The following is a 17,590-nucleotide window of genomic DNA, read 5'->3' on the forward strand; positions in this document are numbered from 1 at the left end:
AAATTCGCTGTGAGGTGTGCAAACAGGAATATATTGGACACACGGAAACCGCGTACTGTTTGCGTTTCAACAACCACAAGGCACACGTAAAGGGCCTCTCCAATTTGCCGTTCTCCAAACATATCAATCTTCCTGGTCACTCTTTCGAACGCGTAAGTGTCATACTCCAACAATCCGGCTTCCAGAACACACGGGAGCGCGAACAGCGGGAGTCATACTTCGTAAAGAAATTCAGATCACGTACCCACGGAATCAACGAAAGCCCTGGACGACTGACGTGCCTCCGCGACGTTTCGTGAAACACAGAAATTGAATTACTCAATTAATTTATTTATACATACGTGAAGTCGCACACGTAAGTTAGTCAATATAGCGCGTGAAACTAAACGAATTCGATACTACGTGAACCAAACGGCGTGTGTTAGTATTATTAGACTTTATTTTCATTTCTGAGTACTTTTTAGTATTATTTACTTTTTATTTTTTTGTTTACGTTTTTGTTTGTTCATCCTTTACAAGAATACCCATACATTTATTTTCAGTATGACTGGTTGTACAGTTTTCTGCAAGAGAGGGCAGGTGGAGGGAGGGGGAGAGGGCACAGTAGCTCTACAACGTGGCCATTATTTTACGAAAGCTGGAGCGGGTCGTATGCTTCTTGTGTGTGTGTGTGTGTGTGTGGCCCGATGCCACGGGCCAGCCGCCGAACCACGTGAACTTAAACTCGATCCATGTGCGGGATGCGAGTAAGCAGCAACATGTTTCACATTTTTTCGTTTTTCTTGGTCGCCTCCGCTGGCGGCGCGTCTTACCTATACCCAGTAACAATGCCAGAATTACCCGCTCGTTTCCGGCGGCTCTCCGCCGCTCCTTTCTAGTTCCTCTCCTTCTTCTGCTTCTTGTTGTCTGTTGCTACCTCGTTCGCCCATTTGTCTCGTTTTTTTATTGTTTTGGAGGGTCTTCAAACTGTGAGGGTGACCCTCTGCTACGGGAACTTGTACCATTTCACTTACATCCTCCGAAGAAGGCTGGTCCACCAGCCGAAACTGTTAGGATTAAATAAATATTTTATTGTTTTGTTTCCTATACTGCACTATTCTCGAAGTTTATAAGTTTTATTACGGTAGCCGGAAGAAACTCTCATCATCTATTTCATACATATATATTGTTACGGGGAATAAAGTATGCACTGGTGAGCAAAAGCGTACAGGCGAATATACTGGCGAGCTAATGCGTACGACGCTGCTGTAGTCCGAGCACGTTCCCGTTCAGCACTTCGTCGTCGTCATCCTCAGGCATCTACTTAGCCCGTGACATTACCCGCCGGCGACAGAAGCACCGTCCCGGTGTGATCAATCCTCGAGGCGTGAGAAGTATGGTTTAAGCCGTGAGACGTGCACTATATTGGTCGGGACTGAAGCTGGTACTGACGTGGTATGGAGTGGAGCTATCTCATAGGTCACGCTGGTGACCTTGCGCATGACGCGGTAGGGGCCAACGTAACGAGACATTAGTTTTTCGGCGAGACCAACACGACGTGATGGGAACCACAGCAAGACGAGTGACCCCGGAGAGTACTGTACGTCGCGCTGCCAGCGATCGTAAGCACTCTTTTGGTTAAGCTGCGAGGCACATAAACGATCCCTGGCGACTTGGCGGGCGATGTCAGCTCGGGCCAGGGCATCACGAGCATAAGCAGTCGATGAGGGGGCGTCAGATTGGAGCATGGTGTCTATGGGCAAAGGCGGGTCATAACCGAACAGTAGGTAAAAAGGGGAAAATCCAGCTGTATCATGACGTGAATTGTTGTATGCGAAGGTAACGAAAGGTAAGTGGATGTCCCAATCTTTGTGATCCTTGGAGACGTACATCGCTAACATATTCGTCAAGGTACGGTTGAGGCGTTCCGTGAGGCCGTTGGTTTGCGGATGGTACGCTGTAGTGAACTTGTGGTGGGTAGAGCAGGATCGCAGGAACTCGTCGACTACTTTAGATAGAAAACAGCTGCCGCGGTCGGTGGTCAACTGACGAGGAGCACCATGACGCAGAATGATGTCATGAAGAAGGAAATCGGCTACATCAGTAGCGCAGCTGGTGGGGAGGGCGCGTGTAACGGCATACCGCGTTGCGTAGTCGGTAGCAATAGCAATCCACTTATTACCAGTGGCCGACACGGGAAAGGGTCCTAGAAGATCGAGGCCGACTCGGAAAAATGGCTCATCTGGTACTTCAATGGGCTGGAGGGTACCAGCAGGTCTCAGAGCAGGTGTCTTGCGGCGCTGGCAGAGGTCGCATGCCGCAACGTACTGTCGCACAGAACGGTAGAGGCCAGGCCAAAAGAATCGGCGGCGAATGCGGTCATACGTGCGTGACACCCCTAGTTGTCCAGCGGAGGGGGCATCATGCGGCTGGGCCAAAACGTCTGAGCGAAGATGCACAGGAACAACGAGTAAAAGCTCAGCACCATCAGGGCGGGTGTTGTAGCGGTGCAAGATGTCGTTGTGAAGAACGAACAGTTGTAAGGAGTGGTCAGGGTGGGGAGAATGCAGACCATTGATAATAGCACGCAAAGAGGGGTCGCGGCGTTGTTCAGCAGCTATGTCGGTGAAGTCGGTAATTGAAAGAACAAGGGCCTCTTGCTCATCTTCCCTCGTGTCAGGGGGATCGACTGGGTAACGGGACAAGCAGTCGGCATCCTTGTGAAGTTGTCCGGATTTATAGGATACGGAAAAAGTGTACTCTTGTAAGCGCAGCGCCCAGCGACCAAGGCGTCCCGTAGGGTCCTTGAGTGAGGAGAGCCAGCAAAGCGCGTGGTGGTCGGTAATAACTGAGAATGGTTGGCCATACAGGTACGGTCGGAATTTCGCAATGGCCCAGACGAGAGCTAAGCACTCGCGTTCTGTGATGGAATAATTTTGTTCCGAGCGCGACAACAGTCGGCTTGCATACGCGACGACGCGATGCATGCCTTGTTGCCGCTGCACGAGCACTGCGCCTATGCCATGGCCACTGGCGTCAGTACGAAGCTCCGTGGCGGCAGATGGGTCGAAGTGTGCTAGGACTGGTGGATTGGTGAGAATGTCAACGAGCGACGAGAAGGCGTTTGCTTGCTGTTGGCCCCAGGTGAATGCGACATCCGTTTTGAGGAGGCAGGTTAGAGGACGGGCTACTTCAGCGAACTTCTCGACAAAACGACGGAAATAGGAGCACAGTCCCAGAAAACTTTGGACGTCCTTGGCTGAGCGGGGTGTGGGGAAGTCGCGAACTGCTCGGACTTTCGCAGGGTCTGGTTGAACGCCCGCAGCGTTAACAAGATGGCCGAGTACGCAGATTTGGCGTTGCCCAAAGCGGCATTTGGACGAGTTAAGTTGCAAGTTGGCACGTCGAAAAACATCAAGCACTGCGGACAGACGGGTAAGATGGTCGTCGAAAGTAGTCGAAAAAACAATAACGTCATCAAGATAGCAGAGGCAGATAGTCCACTTCATGCCTCGAAGGAGAGAGTCCATCATGCACTCAAATGTCGCGGGGGCATTGCATAATCCAAAAGGCATCATCTTGAACTGATAAAGTCCACCAGGAGTCCCGAAGACCGTCTTCTCTCTGTGTTTGTCGTCCACAGCGATCTGCCAGTAGCCTGAGCGAAGGTCTATTGAAGAGAAATATTTGGCACCGTGCAAGCAATCGAGTGCATCATCTATGCGCGGTAGGGGATATACATCTTTCTTGGTAATATGGTTGAGATGGCAGTAATCAACACAGAATCTCCAGCTATTGTCCTTCTTTTTAACAAGTACAACGGGGGAGGACCAGGGACTAGATGAGGGTTCGATTATGCCCTTGCCAAGCATTTTATCGACTTCTCGCTGTATAATAGCACGCTCCGGGGCCGACACACGGTAGGGTCGTCGGCGAATGGGTCGAGCGTCACTGGTGTCGATGCGATGGGTTACCACGGATGTCTGGCCCAAATTACGGTCGCCGAAGTCAAAGATGTCCTGATAAGAAGCAAGCACACGGCAGAAAGCAGAAACTTGTTCAGAGGTGAGCTTGTCAGATAGCATTGGCTTGAAAAGGTCGGAACAGGAACGTGACGAGAACGACGTTGATGAAAAATCGGGCGGCGAATCGGTGGTTAGAGCGGAAACTGTGTGGTCGACCAGTGGTGTAAGATGCGCAAGTGACATGCCGCGAGGAATAACTTGCGCTGAGAGGCCGAAATTGAGGACGGGAAACGAAGTCCGGTTGTCCTTAACGGTAACCACCGTGTTGGGGAGTGCAACATTGCGTGTCATGATGACGTCAGAAATTGGGGCATCAACATAATCACCATCGGGTACTGCAGGATATGGCGAGAGTTGGACTTGGACTGCGGCTTGCGGCGGAAGTCTAAGGAAATTGACAGAGCCTAGACGAGGTGGGCTGGTAGAGACGGTCTCCGAAAAGGATGGTAGTTCGAGCCGAAGAAGACCTTTGGAACAGTCAATGAGCGCAGCGTGTGAAGTCAGAAAGTCGAGTCCAAGGATGAGGTCATGAGGGCAATTTTCCAGTACAGCGAACAGAACTGAAGTTTGATACTCAGAAATTGTTAATCGCGCAGTGCACATTCCAAGCACAGCAGGAGTACTCCCATCCGCTGTGCGAACGGTAGGTGCAATCGCAGGTGTCAGAACTTTTTGGAGGCGGCGGCGGAGGTCTGAGCTCATCACAGATATTTGTGCACCGGTATCAATAAGAGCAGTTATAGGTAAACCATCAACGAGAATTGTAAGGAGGTTGCACCGCTGGTCGGGAGTAATCAGAGGATTTGCAGTCCGAGTCGTGTATGCAGCGTCACCTCCGGGGGCTGCACCGGCTAGTTTTCCGAGCGACGGTCGTAGGGAGACCGAGAACTGCGGGGTTGGGGCGAGCGGGACTGACGACGCATGGGCGATGGCGAGCGGCTGGTCCGACGTTCTGGATTATGCTCTGCACCTGTCTCAGCACAGTAGGACGGGGCATAAGGTGCACGTTCAGAGCGAGGCCACCAATCATAGAAGCTCGGTCGAGGTGATGAGGTCCAACGGCTGCGACAATGGCGAGCGATGTGTCCTATCCGATGGCACGTGAAACATATGGGCCGATCGTCATGAGTGCGCCATTCAGCTGGGTTTCGTCGTGGCGCGAACGTGCGGTTCGGAGTGGCAGCCGCAACGACTAGAGCCGAGCTGGAAGTAGCAGGGGCATTTTGATGAGGTGGCGAAATGCCCATATTCGTGATCTCTTGGCGAACCACGGCCTGTATCATTGAAACAGCATCGAGGTTGTGTCCTGGCGCGCTGACGCTAGACATAGCGGGAGCCATAGCCTCGAGTTCCCGACGGACTATTCTGGTGACGTTTTCTGGCGCTGGTGGTTGGTGTAGTGTGGGCTAATCTTCGCAAGAGGACGTAGCCACCGTGTTGGGAAGGCGGTCAAATCGGTGAACTATGCGCCTACTTTTTGCCAGTTCGAAGCGACGACATGCTTCGATGACCGACTCCACCGTCGAGCAGTCTTTGCACAGGAGAAAATTGAAGGCGTCATCCGCAATTCCTTTCAGGATGTGTCCGACTTTGTCCTCGTCGAGCATGTCCTTGTCGACCTTGCGGCACAAAGCCAACACGTCCTGGATGTATGCGATGTATGGCTCTGTGGATGTCTGGGCACGAGTCGCAAGCTCTTTTTTTGCGGCCACTTGACGTCCGATTGGTTTCCCAGATAGATAGCGCAATTTCTGCTTTCAGACGTCCCAGCTAGTCAACTCTTCTTGATGTGTCTCGTACCAGAGTTTTGCCGTGCCATGCAAGTAGAAGATGATGTTCGCCAACATAAGCGTCGGACCCCAATGGTTGCTGCTGCTGACGCGCTCATATTGAACCAGCCAGTCATCGACGTCTATGCCACTTGTGCCGTTGAATGGACCTGGGTCACGAGATTGCACCACAACGATCGGCTGCGGGGCTGACGGATCTTGTTGACATTGAGTAGCCTGGTCAGTCATCGTGGTAGCTGCAATGCGCCGTCCGCTTCGAAGATCCAGCTCGTTGGGCTGTATAGCGAGTGGTACCCCGCACCTTCCACCAATGATGTTACGGGGAATAAAGTATGCACTGGTGAGCAAAAGCGTACTGGCGAATATACTGGCGAGCTAATGCGTACGACGCTGCTGCAGTCCGAGCACGTTCCCGTTCAGCACTTCGTCGTCGTCATCCTTAGGCATCTACTTAGCCCGTGACATTATATATATATACATACAGATATATATATATATATATATATATATATATATATACACTTGGCAGAGGTACTTGTGATGTGTGATGTCTCTGAAAGTTAAATAACACCAGGTGGTCAAAATTTCCGGAGGTGTCCGCTATGGCGTCTCAAATATTACCTTGAGTGTGGGATTTAAAACTCGTTATTATTATTATTATTATTATTATTATTATTATTCCTAACTATCAGGGTAAATTTGCTGCGGACGAGTACCCACGAAAGAAAAAAAAATTATGCTACATGACATACCCACCCTTGAAAGTCCAAGCAAACCTGTTTAGCGTGAACAAAGCACGCCTCCTCCTCCCCCTCACCCCGCAAAAAGTTACTTTCTGCCATTTCGCACCCTAAAAAAAAAAACTCAATTCAGGAGTCATAGGTGTCATCTTCCAGTCCGCTCCAAATAATAGCCACCTCAGGTATGTAAGGCTTGACACGTTTCCCTGCGAAGCTTAGGAAGACTTCATTATTTATAATAGAGAGAGACAGAACAAACATCTTTATTTCGTTATTCTTTAGGTTTTGTCTTCGGGGTGGTCTGCCCCTTCCTGGAAACCATAGTTTTCACCGTTTCGACAGCCCTCTCCACCAGCTGACGATGATCTTACCGTAGACTCCTAACGCATCGCATGTAATAGAGAAAGTGATAGGGCATTGAGGTTTCAAAACATTTCCGTTTGGCATAGGATAAGCTACCACGAAGATTTCATGGTGAAAAGAAGCTGCACCTCACAAGTGTCATCGGGGTAGAAAAGCCTGATGAAACAAGCCAGAATGTTTGTAACCTGCACGGCAGTTTTGGGGAATTCCCAAATGCATGTGACAACTGCTGCCGAATTCGTCCGTCGTTTGAATGTGGGCGAACGTGAACGTAGATAGCTTTTGAGGTGCTTCGAATGGATAGCGTCTGTGTCAGCATTGCATCACGTATGGATGATGAACACCGTTCTGAGACGACCACATAGGGATCTTTGGAAGAACACAACGAAAGGAGAGAAATAATTTTTCATACGTTGTATTGGGACAGATGCGCATGATGGACGGCTACATGCCTCTTTTAAAAGGCAAAGAAAAACAGGTGAAGCGAACTTTGCTAAAAATATTTTTATTTCTGGTTTGTGAAGTGGATACAGTGTTATAATACGTTGATGATTATTTTTCAAGCGCAGACCCTACACGCTGCAGGTTTGAGCACTATCTCAATTTTTCCTCGCAGTAAACGAACGAATAATCACAGCGACAGATTTTGCCGATAAAGCTCTTAGGTTGCGATGAGAACCAGGTGAAAATACTGCATTTTGGAGCTTTAGTGAAGCCTGACCACGTCATCTACAGGTCAGCTGGGCAGCGGACAAGCAGATGGACACACAACATATAAATTATGTGAACTAAGTAAAAAAGAGAACAAACATAGTAACAATTGACGAACAACCTTATTGCGTCCACATTCTGCCCAGTTGAAGTGAAAAAAAAAAGCTCACTGAAAACACAGGGGAAAGAAAGGAAGCAAATTAACTTATGGCAGCAAATCACGTAAATATGTCAGATAGCTTTTTCCGTGGAAAAAAAATATGTCGACATAGAGACCATTTTCTTTGCGACTCATTTAGAACTGTCTACAAGCAAAACTGCTGCATTTGGTCACCGCATTTCTTTAGCAGTGAAACTTTCTAGGGCTGGCGTTAGAGACAATTCAGTGTCTGCTTCTCATGTCAAGCTCCAGTTCCAAGAGAAGCCGCAGATGGTGCAACTGTCTCACGCGCTGACGAAGTGGTGCATGGGCTGTGTTCCCATTCTTAGACAGCATCGTAGACTGTCTACGCTGACAGCATAAAGTAGAGCACCGAACCCATGCTTTCCGAGAAATGGAAAACTTCTGGATGGTTTCTACGTGATGAGGCACCAACAAACGTAACTGTTATTTTCCCGGCTTTTTTCTAGCTAAAATCTAAAAAAAATGAACGTTACTCACATTGAGCATCTGGAGAAGCGTCTGTTTGTTGCAGACGACCATTCCGACGAGATTAGATCTATCTGAGGAGTGATTCACTGAGCCGACCTCTTGTTTGAACAGCAATGTAGCCTGCATCGTTTTTGTCTACCATGCCATCCTTTCAGACCTGTCTATTTTGCCATCTACGTCAGAACTGAAATGAGACTTAATACGACTGCCGTCCACTTGGTTGTCTATTTAGCCTTCTTTGATTGGTACTGGAACACACCCCTGGCTACGCACTCAAGCGTAGAATGGTTGGCTCGAGCGTGAATGGGGTGTGGCAAGCGGCATACTTTGAGCATACTCCCGCAGAGGCTCCGCATCATATCTTTAAGCACGGCATAACATGACTACGCGCTACTTCATCCTTCCTTAACCACAGCACCACCGCAGCATCACCAGAGACATACATCACCCGGGGTGGCTACTAAAACCGACTGTCAAGATGGCTAGATTATTCCTTCACTAGCCAGGCCAGCGCGGCGTCGTTACGCTTGCCCGCTGCTGCTCATGTGCGAATAAACAGTCGTTGTGTTCTCATGTTGGGATTCCTTCTCTGGACTCGACTACTGCCGAGTCTTAAGTCACTGCAGTAGAGTCGAGTGCGCCAGAGGCTGTCGCACGGTCTTACCCACAGATATAAGCTTTACAATGGACGTAATTGCAGACAGCCACCCTAAATCACCCACCACAGAAAAAACAGAAAACCACAAGGGACATACGAAAGAACCACAGCTTCGCTAATTCTGCAGATTTCCAACTGGGTGCAACTGAGGCATTTTTTTTCCGAAGTTAGCTGTATGGCTGCGGAAGCTGCGCGCCACGAAGAAACAAAAACAAAAAAGATTTGTGTCAATAAAGAAGTTTAACGAAACAGCACTCAAAAGTATACACTCACACGAACATAAAATAATCTTCGTGGGCAATCTATCTTACTGTGTGTAACTTGACTTCACTGCTACGAGTACCAAACGTCCGCGTATAAATCTAAGTGGCCTTGAGTGACCACAGTTTTATTTCATTTTGTCATTCTTGCTATTGATAACTCCCACGAGCATATCTGATTTAGGCGTATTGATAATGAACACCCCCAAGATGTACTCTCAAGTGCGCTTGGTGAGATCATTATTCGAATCGAAGCGGCTCAGGTGCACACGAGCGCGCCGCTCTTGTGCTACATCATCCGAGCGAGTGAAGTACTTCAGCCTTATTAGCTATCAACAGGCAACATTTTGTGCATCAGACGACGTAAAGTATATCCCGTAGCATTGAGTCAATATACTATGACCACTAGGTTCCCGTGTGGTAAACGTTTCGATGCGTGGCCGCGCTGGCAGTACAGGCGCTACACAGACAGCGGCCACGCTAAGAATGTTCACTTTTGGATTGAACAGTGCTTTTCCCACAGACATGTGTCACTGAAATTCTTCGCCTCCCTATTCGCAACTCCAGAAAACACTCCTAGTGCTTGCAACACTGGTTGAAAAACAAAGATGGCTGCGCTGAATGGCGTCAACGTGGCACTTTCGCTTGGCGCTGTGCTGAAGTTTCTTGATTGTGGCGTCGCGTCGCGTTGCTTCGTCGAAGGTGAAGGGTGGCTGTCCACAGACCACCTCATTCTCATCGGCATAAATTATTTTACTTGCCAAACAGTGGAAATCATGGCGCTGTTCGCTTGAACATCCAGCCTGCTTTGCAAACCACATCAGATTTACTTCAAGGCAAAAAAAAACCTGTCTAGAGAGTCAATGTTGAAGAAAGCAAGTGCTTATGTGTAGTGGACTTCTTAGAAAGTGCTAGAACTTTTGCGCTACGCTGCTACAAGCAAGTTCTTAACAGTTATCGAGGTAACTACGCTGCGAATAGTTCTGCCGATTGCATGTATCCCACTGAGTTTTGTTGTCACGTCAAAAGCTGAATACGCACGATGCGCCCTTGATTACAGAATGGAGGTATGGCTGGGTCAGGGTATCTTAATATAAGGCGAATCTAAGTTTCGAAGCTTCTAACGAATAAGGCAGTATGCTTCCGAATACTCACTTGTTTGTGTTGGCGGTCGTCGATATTTAAAGCAGATATAAGGACGCACATTACGAATGCTACGAATGCACGGACACGATATCGTCACGGGGTCGGGACGTCGACGAAGGGAGCAGACTGTAGGTCTAAGATGAAACTGTTTATTTGGCCAGACTTGCGGCCGGTGAATTGAAAGTCAGATTACATCGATACACAGGGGCATTGATAGTGATGAACAGGGCACCGGCCGTCGATCAATTCACAAGTGGTGAAGCGCGTCGGCATTTATACATTTGCTGCCGAATATTTCAGTTTTATCGCTGGTGGTCACGAAGGTCGAGATCAATCTCTAATGTTCGCGTATTGCGCCAAATTTTGACAAAATAATCTAGTTCATTTCCGATTGATATGTGGCGTTTAGCGTCCTAAAACCACCATATGATTATGAAAGACGCCGTAGTGGAGGGCTCTAAAAATTTAGACCACCTGGGGTTCTTTAACGTGCACCCAAATCTGAGTACACGGGCCTACAACATTTCCGCCTCCATCGGAAATGTAGCCACCACAGCCGGGATTCGATCCCTCGACCTGCGGGTCAGCAGCCGAGTACCTTAGCCGCGGCAGACCACCGCGGCGAGGTTCTTTTAGAGTCCTAAATCTTGTCGAACACTGCAGGCGTGGATTTTCGCTGAGAAATACTTACATTGTAACCGGTGATAACAAAACTTATTGAAGGATTGCAGCAATAAACAAATACACGCAACAAATCCTACACGTCCGCTAAGCACGCGCAACACTCGCGTGGGCGGTTGTGGGCATGTTTACGAACGCATTTGAAATAAAAAATGTTCAGGGGGAACGATCACAGCAGCTTCGTTTGATAAAGGGTAGCACTACAGCTTGCACAGCAAAGAATTAAGCAGTGACTATGGGAACGGGGCCCGTCCATTCAGTACTGTCGTTAGAGTGAGGGGACCGTCAGCGTTGTGTAATCGTGACTACAGTGACGGGGCCCGTCAGTGCAGTACTATCGTTAAAGTGAGGGGGCCCGTCACCAGAGCGAAACCATAACAGCGTCGGGGCCCGTGATAACAGCGATGCAGCTACATCGACGTGCCCCGTCACCGTAAAGCAATAACTACGGTGAAGGGGCCCATTGATGTAAATTTGTAATCGTTCTAGACGCCACCGTCTTTCTTTCTTTCTTTCTTTCTTTCTTTCTTTCTTTCTTTCTTTCTTTCTTTCTTTCTTTCTTTCTTTCTTTCTTTCTTTCTTTCTTTCTTTCTTCCTTTCTTTCTTTCTTTCTTTCTTTCTTTCTTATTCCTTTCTTTCTTTCTTCTTTCTTTCTTTCTTTCATTCTTTCTTTCTTTCTTTCTTTTTTTTCGTTCTTAGTTATTCGTAATAGAAATGACAATTTCATGAAAGTTGATTACCGACTGATGATGCAATACAAGCAATGCTTCCACTTCTTCGTATATCGACATAATTACGAAGATCCCCGAAGAAGTCGATAACATCTTGGGTGGTTACGCCTTAGGTAAAAGCCTTTCGCGATACACTCTTAAGTGGCGGGAATACGCAAATTTTCGAAGACACTTGATATTTCACTGCGACAAAAATAATGCCATGATATAATGCTCTGCGCATTTTCAGCAATGAACTTTTTTGAGACCTTTATTACAAAGCTTTCGACTCTGGAATCACTCATGCTTGGTTTCTACGTAGTCAGCAATAAATCCCAGACTGGAAATACAGTTGGTGGCAGTTTTCCGACATATCCACTGAAAGCAACGCCGGAAATATTCTCTGAAATTCGGTCATGCAAAGCAGCACGTTCATTCACTCACCAAAAATGGATGTGGGTTAAGGAATGTTATAATACGCGGGATATCTCATGGAAACTAAAAGAAATATTTATTACTCCAGGGGTTAAGTTCCCCAAACGCAGAATATATCCGGCCTTCTCGGCCACCAGTCGATACAACTAGCAAAAGCAAGCTGGGCTCAAATATGTACAAAATGCCAAAAAGAAACAAATTATGTGTTTGATATGATGTTTCCCACGATAGATCAAGATTGTAAAACACTTTTCGAGGACAATACGGAAACGAATGAAACTCTTGGCGGCAGTGTATTTGAAGCTGCACCACTACACGTGGCTGCTTCAATAACAATGCGCTGAGACGAATGTCGGTATCGAAGGAGAAAGGAACAATTTTCCCTGTTTTTAGCTTTTTCTTGATAATCACTCATTCTGGACGAATTCGCTCCGGAAGCCCTGTCATTGCTGTCAGTTCGAAGAAGGCTAGAAAGTTTGCTTAAGCACAATGCGAGAAAACTTTAAAACAATGTTCGGTCGTTTTCATCTGCCCAAAATATCTCAAAGAGAAATGTGTACAAAAGCTATTTTTTGCCGTCAAGCATGTTTTTCGCGTAACTATGCCTTGAGCTCGTGGCAGACAGGTGATATTCTCCAAAGATTTTGTACTTAAACTGTGGCGGTGCCCCACAGCTTTTTCACAAGCCTTACACAGGTCAACGCCACAGCCATGGCTCGTCTCTTCGCTTCGTGCGTTTTCGCAATGTCTGTGGCCTGCGTGGCTTCCTACCAGCAGAACGTGCTGCGGGGATCAGGGGGAAGCTTTGGCTTGGGTAAGTTTAGTTTTCATCTAGTGCACGGACGAAACAAATGATAGATGAACTGAAGCATTTCATGCTCTCGATTTCGAGTATGTCGTATTTTAGCAAACTTGTGTGACATAGTTCACCGAATCATCGATGAATGTATTTTCTTAAATTATATGAGGCGTGTTTCACCTGAAGAAAAGGGAAACATTTATGCCGCACATGATTTTCTTGCATTTCAATAATTTTCTAAAATAATAAATATGCCAAGAACTAGGCGTTATAACTTTGGCCTTTCCACACCGTATCAGAAACATCTCAAAGTCATATCAGTTATTCGTATTGTATTGTTGGTGTGAAAACGATTGTGCTTGTCCACAAAATTTAATATATACACAAAATGAACTAAATTTAATCGTCTGCTGGTTACAATTCCTTATTTAAAAGTCATCCTCGCCCTATCACCGAAACTAATGACTACCATACTTATCTCGGAATCTTTGATTCATCATATTCGGCAGCAGTTCGACATTATTGCGCACCAATCTGAGAATTAAGGTAATGTTCGCATGATATACTCCAACAATTTGCTTTCAGAAGGATGTATTTTACATTAGGCTCCTAGAACAGTTGACTAAATTTTTAAAATTGTTTGGTTTATGGAGGTATGACTCAACTAAATTTGCGATGGTCTTGCATTGTGCAGGTAAACTGAATCTGCATATAAACTAAAGGTTATACATTTCTGGCGATTTTCATATTTTTAATCTGAAAGAACCCACCACGGCTAAGAATCACGCTTATCGTAAATTTCACTATTGGACACAAAACTCGATATGAAAATGTTGTGGGTGCAGTGGGTGAAAGAATAAATATTGCTTGGGTCGGCACTAAGAGCAATTTATCATGGATATTTTCATTCATCGAGATCAGTACCAAAGCAGATTTCTCGGTTTGGGTTCAGTTAACCTTGTATAAGTTTTGTTCTTTAAAAAATATTAGATCAATGCTTCTTTTAGCCTGCAATGATTGAATCAAAGGCGGTGTTTTTTATTCACAATTTATATTTTAGTCAATCCGAAGAAAGCTTAAGAGCTTCACAGATAATTTTAGTTACATTAGGGCGTAGATCGCAAACTGAAAAGTTCATTATTTGACAATCCGTGGTTAAAATAAGTTATTCAGTAAAAAAAAACACATTTGCAACATTATATATAGGAAGCTAATACCTATGCTGAATTCGTACACACGGGTTGCTCTAAGGGACGGTGCATGTGACAATGCCAGAGCCATGTTTTGTGTAAAGTTGCGATATGGTATATATGGCACCTGAACTCTTTGAAAATTCAGTACTGGTGAATAGTTTTTCCGAACAAGCTTTCACTCACATTTATATGTTTCCTTGCACGGTCACTAGACTTAAAACTTTTTTGGCATTCGACAAGTGTAAAAGCAGTTGCAATATTTTGTGTATTGTTTATTGAATAGATAGGGTAAACTAAGGCAATAAAAAACGTAGCTTAATATGACCAACGAGTTGACTTTTAAACTTCAGTCTTTTATGAGCAAGCACATTAAAACACTATAGTCTCAGATGTCTGCGAAGCCAATTTAAGTGCATGTACATTGACCTATATATATACTTTCAACCGTACGTAGCCAAAATATTTACACTACATTTGTGTAATTGATAAGAGACTGTAGTAAAAATATATCTAAAAATACATCCACCTACAAATATTATCCTGAATGCTTAAGTCTGGTATGAGGGCAGTGAAGTGTAACACCACATTCTAAGATATTCATATTCTAAAATAGGCACAACCAAGCTGACCCTAGCACGTGCGTATGACGTACGAAATGTTTTTCATTGTGACAAAACAGCCCTAACTGCTCATGGCTTATACTTCTAATAAGTTTGTAGACTTACATTACTCTATGGTGCTGTCTCTTATTGCTGTTAACATGAGCAAGTTTTTGGTCATATAATGTTAAAGATGCAGGGTGGAATTCCGGCCGTGGAGGCCACAGTTTGGAGGTAGTATGTTAGAAGCCCGTGTAATTTCATGTACGTTAGATGCCCGTGTAATATCATGAAATGAACCCCAGGTAGTCGAAATTTTCAGGGTCATCCTACAGCGCCTTTCATAGTCGTATTGGGTCTTTGGTTGTAAAAAGCTAACAGTGATTATATTGAATGATGAAAGATTCTCACGCAAAACGCAATACGAGAAATTGTCGCATATGACGAATGTGTTCCTAAGTAACAACAATAGAGTGCTTAAATTCAAAAATATATAAAATATAATGGGACTGAGTATTGTGTAAACACATTTGCAGGTAGTACCAGCAGTCTTGGCAGTTTTGGCTCCGGAAGTGGAGTTGGTGGTTTTGGCCTCGGTAGTGGCAACTATGGGGCCGGCTACGGCAGAGGTGGTCTTGGAAGTGGCTTGTACAGCGACAGTGGCAGTAGCTGGGGCTCTGGCAGTGGACGACTTGGTAGTGGCTACGGCTCAGGCTATGGCGGCTTCGGCAGTGGCAGTCCGACATCCAGCGGCAGTCTCTTTGGCACCGGAAGTAGTCTCGGCAGTGGCTTCGGAGGTGGCCTCGGAGGTGGGCCGCAGGGTAACCTTGGTAGTGGACTCGGCGGCAGTAGCCTCGGTGGTCGACTCGGCAGCAGTGGCTTTGGTGGTGGACTTGGCGGTGGACTCGGCGGTGGACTCGGCGGTGGGCTCGGTGGTGGACTCAGCGGTGGACTCAGCGGTGGACTCGGTGGACTCGGCAGCAGTGGCCTCGGTGGTGGACTTGGTGGTGGACTCGGCGGCAGTGGCCTCCGTGGGGGCTCCACCTTCGGAGGCAGTAGCTCCAGTGGACCGAGATTTGACTTTGGACCACTTGGAGGCTCAAGTGGTTTCGGCAGTTACGGCGGTTCCGGTAGCATCGGAAGTTTGGGAGGCCAGGTGCAACAGCGACAGCGTCTTTGAGCCCCGAAATGCACAAACAAGGGAGAAGCACTGTCAATGTCTCGGTTGTAGCTCAATAAAGCAGCTTTGGCTGCAGACTAAGGGAATGATAAGGAGTGCATCTTTCAGCAAGGTTCTTCGAACTGAACACGCATGCTTACGTCAAGCTCAAACAGCAAAACTGTCCCAGCTCAATATAATTTGCCTGTCGGAAAAAAAGAGATCCCCATCATGACCCACTCGCACTCTTTACATCTCCTTCATAATCATCGAGCTCTTCTTCGCTATCAGAACACGTGCGTCTATTTTTTCAGGGTGGCCTGCAATAATCCTGAAAAATTAGAAAAAATGTCATAGGGGATACAGAAACAGAGAAAAAAAGCAAAGTTATTTAATAGAAGGGAAACAAATTAAGACACGAATGAGCTCTTTATGAGATGACATTCAAAACAACGTACTCACAATTCCAAGGCAAGCTTCCTAACCAATCAGCTGTAGAGGAAGGCTCGCAGACCACACCACAACCTTGTAAAGTGAGTGCAGCAAGGAACTGGGTAAGGGAAGCGAGCGTGAGGACAAAAGATGCGTAGGTGAGATGGTGGAAAAGAGGCAGGAAAAGGAAAGGAAATGACCAAGGTATGTAGTAACACCTAATGTGGAGATTAATGAGTCAGAGAGATGTAAGAAAAAAAGCTAGTAAGGAAGAGAGAGTGAAATAAAACGACAGGAATGAAAAATAGAATGAAACATAGAAAGAAAAAGAAAAGGGCAGCGAGAAGGAAGAAACAAGAGAAATACAGCAGGAGCAAGAGAAAAAGAAATAAGGATGAAATAAGATGAAAGAAAAGTAAAACAAACAAACAAATAGAGAGATATAAATAAACGAGTTGAAAGAAGCAGAGTGACAAATATAGAGAAAAACAGAAAGAAGCAAAAAAGAAACTAAGTAATATAGAGAAAAAAAGAAAGAAGCAAAAAGAAATTGATAATGAATTGATAAGAAAATAAGCAAAAATTAGCAAAACAGCAGAAGCCAGGCCTCCACACGTGCCCGGTTGTACCCGAGGCCCACCGCTCTCAAAGAGAGAGCCTCGATCATCAGACCACGTGGCTATGATTGGTTACTGTACACTGAACAAAAGCACAATAATGATTTCTAGAAACGATGTGAAAAAAATTGCGAAGAATGGTCGTGTGGGGATCGCCTGATTACATTCAACGACATTACACAACATTACAGACGAAACAGACGCAAATACCAACCCACACACAACAAATTGGATAAAAAAATAGGCCGCAACTTTGAGGTTGTTACAAACAAATACGTACCAGCCCGGTGATCCTAAGCCTGTGTTATCCTCACATATACCAGACGGGCACGTATAAAGCGTGCGGGGAAAGGGCCACACTGCAGCACATGCATTGGGAGTGTGCTGAAAAAGTTAACCGTCACTGCCGCCACTCCCTTCGCGACGCATGTTAGGCAGGGACCAAATCCGAGGCCAATTGCTGCTGCCACCACCGCGCGAGGACAGGGGCCGGCCTCCACCGCGGCTGCGGTCACTGTTGCCGATCGGCGGCGTCAGCGGCGCTGCCGCTGGGAGGCGGCACTCACAAGCGACGAGCTGGCCGAGCAGCTGTGGGCCGTCCGGCAAGCTGAAGATGCCACCTGGGTGCAAGGACTTCGAGC

At 46.5% G+C, this 17,590-nt stretch overlaps 1 protein-coding gene and 1 long non-coding RNA gene across 2 annotated transcripts; one reads left to right on the forward strand and one right to left on the reverse strand.

The window, feature by feature from the left end:
- The first annotated feature begins 12,808 nt into the window (after nucleotides 1-12,808).
- LOC119185582 (uncharacterized) lies at nucleotides 12,809-16,013 on the forward strand. The gene is made up of 2 exons (XM_037434552.2): nucleotides 12,809-12,964; nucleotides 15,278-16,013. The coding sequence occupies exons 1-2, from the start codon at nucleotides 12,862-12,864 to the stop codon at nucleotides 15,919-15,921; spliced, it is 747 nt and encodes a 248-aa protein (XP_037290449.2). The 5' UTR covers nucleotides 12,809-12,861; the 3' UTR covers nucleotides 15,922-16,013.
- LOC142767338 (uncharacterized) lies at nucleotides 15,770-17,590 on the reverse strand. The gene is made up of 2 exons (XR_012884825.1): nucleotides 17,230-17,590; nucleotides 15,770-16,450 (listed from the first exon to the last, which is right to left on the reverse strand). It is a non-coding gene; the product is annotated as an uncharacterized LOC142767338 (long non-coding RNA).

This window comes from Rhipicephalus microplus, chromosome 7 (genome assembly GCF_043290135.1).
Source record: "Rhipicephalus microplus isolate Deutch F79 chromosome 7, USDA_Rmic, whole genome shotgun sequence".
Classification (NCBI taxonomy): domain Eukaryota; kingdom Metazoa; phylum Arthropoda; class Arachnida; order Ixodida; family Ixodidae; genus Rhipicephalus; species Rhipicephalus microplus.

Coding starts and splice junctions, on each gene's coding strand:
- LOC119185582 (XM_037434552.2), top strand. CDS start 12,862: ATGGCTCGTCTCTTCGCTTCGTGCGTTTTCGCAATGTCTGTGGCCTGC. Junction 12,965..15,277: donor AGGGGGAAGCTTTGGCTTGG/GTAAGTTTAGTT, acceptor ACACATTTGCAG/GTAGTACCAGCAGTCTTGGC.